Raw genomic sequence first — 5,296 nt, 5'->3', positions numbered from 1 at the left:
AAATAATTTAGTTAATATTTATTTTTGAAAATATAATGATAGCAGCTCTCTTTATAAAAATAAATAAAAGATTCTATAATAAGTATAAGTATATAGTTATTTAATTATGTTACTTCAATTTCAAAAGTATCATGTAAATATATTATATGAAAAAAATTATATCAAAAATAGATGATAAAATGGTTAACTACATATTTGTAAAATCAAAATAGATAAACAAGAGTATATAAGCTACAAAATCTATTTCATTTTTTATGCACTTGCTTTCAATATATTGCATTAGATTTAGTTCCTATTGCAATGATTTATTTGTATTTTTTTCTATTTATTATTTGTGTATTGCTTTCAATATTTATTGTATTGTCTTCAATATATCACTTTCATCAATATTTCTTGCATTCATTTCAACATGTTTCTTAGAATTTAGTGTTTTATCCATACAATTATTTCTTTGGTATAGGGCTTCAATTACATATAATAATTTTACTTAACATGTCTTTTCAGGGTAATAAGAAAATGAATGTACAAAGGAGTAAGTTTATTTCTTTGTTAGTTTGAGTCTCTTAAATTGATTCCAATGTTTCCTCTCTTTAATATGAGTTTCAGTTATAACCATGTCCTCTCATACTTGAAATTGGTTGATGTACCTGTTGACATGTATGAAGGAAATAAGAGAATGTGTTAGGAAAGAGAAATGGAAGCTAGAAAAGATCACCTATATAGAAAAGGAATGTTGAAATAGACATTAAAATGAACTACATATGACAATTAACCAAGAAAAAGACAAAACATATGCTATTAGCCTTGGCCATTAACAAAAAGATGATGATCCACTACCTCAAAATCGAAATAAATTTAGATAATAAAGAAAACATTTGGAAATCTAGATAATAAAGAAAACATGTCTATGTTGAGTAAGTTTGAGACATGCCATTTCAATCCACTTGACATGACATTTCAATCCCTAAAGTTGAGACCATATTCAACGGTTGGAAAGTATACTAAAGCAATATTTAATTAGAATTATAAAAAATGCCCTTAAAACAAGTATTTTCCTAAAAAGAACCATGTATTTATTTTAACTCTAAAAGACTTGCAATATTCCACATATCTCCAACAACAATCCATTTTATACTTCTTCAATCAACAACCAAAGAGATAATGCATATACAAGGCTTGCATCTAATTATATTAAAAGAAGAGATGCATTTTGTTTTATGGGAAGAAACCTCATAATAAAAATTGATTTGAAAGACTTTGCTAAGATTTTCCTCGAAATTCTACTATTCCTTTTGGAGTTATGTGAATTTTATTGTTTGGTAATTTGACACTATTTCCAGTCGTTATGTATAAAGTTTTATATACATTTAATCATGAAAATGATTCAAATCGTTATGAAAAATAGACAAAACCAACATCAACAATGTTTTCATAATTTGTTGATAAATGCTAAGAAAACAATTTCAACTATGCAAAAACGGATATTAATCATGAACCATATAGATATTTCCTTGGATTTTATCACAAAATGATTCATTTCATAAGACCATACATTTGTATTTGATCCATGATGACGTACATACAAAGCTGTAATATGTGTTGTTTTAAGATACTAAGATCATCTCATTGCGGTGAGTATTGTTAGAACAATAATATACACATATCCTATGGAAACAAATGAGAAAAAACACAATTTCAACTATACAAGAATGTATATTAATCATGAACCATATAGATACTTCCTTGGATGTTTTCACAAAAAGATTCATTTCCTAAGACCATACATTTGTATGTGATCAATGATGAGGTACAAAGCTATAATATGTGTTGTTTTAAGATACTAAGATCATCTCATTGTGGTGAGTCTTGTCAAAACAGTAAGATACAAATATTCTATGGAAACAAATGAGAAAGGCTTAGAACTTTATTTACTTACTATAATTGGTGTTAGGGCAATGTTTACATCAAACAAGTGGATTAATAAAATAACTCACCACTAGTATTCTTAAACTTTAGAAGAAATTGTATATAAGCTTAGAAGTTAACACCTAGAACCATCTTAATAAGATTTTATAATTAGGTTTGATGAGATGAATCATTCCCTCATATTTTTTTATTATGCTTTCTCAATGAGGTTAGTAAAAATAAACTTCCATTAAAACTTTCTTAAGGTTTAACAATCCATAAGCTATAAGGATTAATATTGGGAAGCAAGAAAGACAAGGTATGTCATTCAATGCAATATATCAAGTTAAACTTTTTAATGATCTTACTTCAATATATATGGTCAATGTAAAAATATAGCAAAACTAAAAAGTGTAGTTGAAGAAACTAGATTGGTATTGATCAGAATGTAATTTATTTGTTATTGATTAAATGCATTATATTACTTTCTTATTATTCAAATTTTTCATCATAACAATGTTACTTTATAGACATATACATATACATAATTATCATCTACAATTTTCACATAAAATTATAATGACCTAAATCTATCTTAACTCTAAATCTTTCATATTTCAATGCTTTAACCCTCAAACATTCTCTAAAATACTTCAAAATATGTTCATTAAGTTACACTTGATTTTTTCTTATTTTACATATGATTTTGTTTTAAAATGATTCCAAAAACCTTAAATGTAAACCTAAAAGTATGTTGTGAACTTGGATGAGCAAAAGGCAAGGGAGTAAAACATTCTATTTTGAATGCACTAGTACTTATTAAAATCAAAATCTTTAAGGCAAGTGGAAGGGTGAATAGTATTCCTAAAATAAGGAGAATAGCAATGTAATCTGCAACACCTGAATTCCAACTATTACAATCAAATCTTACTGCTATTATTTTTTTGGCTTCTAAAGCACCTCGGTTGTTCAATCCAGCAATCCTTTATATCCAGCCAACTACGTAACCATGTTGCTTACATCAGCTATATAAGTGGACACTGTCAATTTGCACGGCAACAGACTCTCAGAGGTGTAGATCTCGGTCTCCAATTCCTTACGATGTCCTTTCAAATAATTGTGGTAATTTTGGGCCTCAGTATAGCCAATGCTCTCTGCTACAATGCCTGTCCCTTTCCCAATCATACCTTTATCTTCAAGTAACTGAAAATCTGTGAGATAAAAATCCTTAAAGTGATCCATGAATATGAAATCAAAGTGCGGGGCTACCATTTCATTCAGGAGCTCCTCTAACGTATCATCCATATCACTGAGTGTTCCTCTCAGCAATATCACCTTTGAGGAAAGTCCTGATGAGGAAAAATTAGAATAAAATTCTATTAGAATCCAGTTCATTGCAGCATATCCTTTTTTATCTTGTCAGTCTATGACTACGATTCACGAAAATAAAAAAATTAAATCACTAAATATTCCTTTCAGCACTAGCACTTTTTCCTACACCGGGTGAAGACAAATAAACATAAAATTCAGTTCACATAAGCATATCTATTTTTTAACCTTAATTTAATATTAAGATTCACCCTAACCCACCTGGATTATGTATGGGTTACTCATCAAACTTGTGATTTCATTAGATTATTATTAGATTTTGGAGAAATAAACCAAAAAAATTTCCAAAAAATCTCACTAAAAATAACTAACTTTATTATATATAATTAATATAAACTAAAAATCATTTTATTTTGTGTTTTAAGTAAAAAATAATACAAAATTTAATTGCATAAAAGAATATTTTCTCCCATTTAAACAATAACTTCAATTATTGATTTTTATAACTTATAATTTAAATTAAACATCAATCCACTACAAGTTTGTTTGTTTTTTTTTTAAAGCTGGTTTTTATTTAAAAAATAACCTCAAATATTAGTTTAACATCTTATAACCTTGGCTAAACTTCATGCAACCCCAATTGAGCCTCAGCCTTGGCCCAAAAGACACTACAGAAAAACCACAGAGATAGACGAAGAGGGAGAAAAAGAAAAACAAACCAATAGGATCTGATTCTAGCTCATACATTGCTAAAGTAGTGAGGCAGTCCAGTGACAAGTTTGGGGATAAGCATAGGATCTGACTCTAGCTCACATATTTTTAAAGTGGCAAGATAATTCGGTGACAAGTTTGCAGATAAACTGATATATAAAGTGCAGAAGAAGAATATATAAAATATAGAATAAGAATATATAAAGAAGTGAAAACTTTACATTTTCTTTTATAATATTATTTTTTTAAGATATTTAATCATAGCTATAAAATGATTTCTAAACTATTTTTAATAAAGTTTATGTTTTAAAATTATTTTTTTAGATAAAAAAGTTTGCTTTTCGAGAAGTAAAGAAATATGTTCATGATCCAAGATCCAAAAACATCTAGCATGAGAGAAAGACTATCTCAGAGTGATATGATTTTTCTTTAATAATAGTAACGAGTCAACTTGCATTAGTGAATAGCAACAAATAATAATTGTCCCAACTATTTAATGCTTAAATTACTATAGATTTTCCCACTTAAATAAAAACAAACTTACTAATTACCTAAACCATTTACCCTAACCAGCAGAAAAAGGACAATACCCATATCTGATTTCATATTAAAGAGAAAATAATTGAGTTGAGGTTGACATCAGAAATGAAAGATATTTCACCTGCATGCTCTATCATCTCTCCGGCAATTGCATAGTTATGTGGGTGCATTTCTATAGAAATCAGCTTGCTGTCAGGCTTTGTCATCTTGGAAGCAATTCTAATGGCAGAGTACCCACAATAAGTTCCCAGCTCTAAGGCCACTTTGGGATCAAATTTCTGCACCGCAGCATCTAGGAGACAGCCCTTCTCCTTCCCTAAAATTGGCATCCAACTCTGGTCAGTAAAACTTTCTATGGCACTTAGCACAGAGTCTGCATTTCCCTTCTGTACATTTTGCTGGACATAATTCAATACGGCTCTCTCTCTGCAATCTGAGGAATGGCCTGTCTGCCTTGCTCGTCCATCAAATGAAAATGTCATATATGATGCGACCTTGGACACAACAGATGACATGGTGATAAGTTGTTGAACACCAGGCAAGGATGGACAGAAAAGTATAGATTTCAATCAGAAAAAAATTGTGGATTATATAGGAAGAAAATAGCTACAATAACAGAAAAAGAATATGATTCTCAGCTTGGTAGCCATGTTACGTCTGTTGAGGTTCAACGGGCGATGGAGATTTCAGAGACTGCTTAGATTGCAAGCGAATTTATTCTCAATGTTAAACAAATTAGACGTGTTGTGCACAAACACTTTGTGTTATGGAAAAGTACCATGATGCTTTTCTTCTCTAGGAAGAGAAGAAC

At 29.4% G+C, this 5,296-nt stretch overlaps 1 protein-coding gene across 1 annotated transcript; it reads right to left on the bottom strand.

The window, feature by feature from the left end:
- Window positions 1-2,682: 2,682 nt before the first annotated feature.
- Window positions 2,683-5,048, bottom strand: LOC149210373 (uncharacterized). The gene is made up of 2 exons (XM_089394423.1): window positions 4,607-5,048; window positions 2,683-3,254 (listed from the first exon to the last, which is right to left on the bottom strand). Exons 1-2 carry the CDS (start codon window positions 4,998-5,000, stop codon window positions 2,905-2,907), a joined length of 744 nt encoding a protein of 247 aa, XP_089250549.1. The 5' UTR covers window positions 5,001-5,048; the 3' UTR covers window positions 2,683-2,904.
- Window positions 5,049-5,296: the final 248 nt, after the last annotated feature.

Source organism: Pinus tabuliformis, chromosome 1_2 (assembly GCF_031772625.1).
Source record: "Pinus tabuliformis cultivar Carrire ecotype Pingquan chromosome 1_2, CPIR1, whole genome shotgun sequence".
NCBI classification, from domain to species: domain Eukaryota; kingdom Viridiplantae; phylum Streptophyta; class Pinopsida; order Pinales; family Pinaceae; genus Pinus; species Pinus tabuliformis.
This window is presented reverse-complemented; position numbering and strand designations above follow the sequence as displayed.

What these genes read in the sequence shown, in the direction of transcription:
- LOC149210373 (XM_089394423.1), bottom strand. Translation starts at nt 5,000, where the DNA reads ATGTCATCTGTTGTGTCCAAGGTCGCATCATATATGACATTTTCATTT. An exon ending in AGAGATGATAGAGCATGCAG is followed by an intron (nt 3,255 to 4,606) that starts GTGAAATATCTT and finishes TTTCCTCATCAG; the next exon opens with GACTTTCCTCAAAGGTGATA.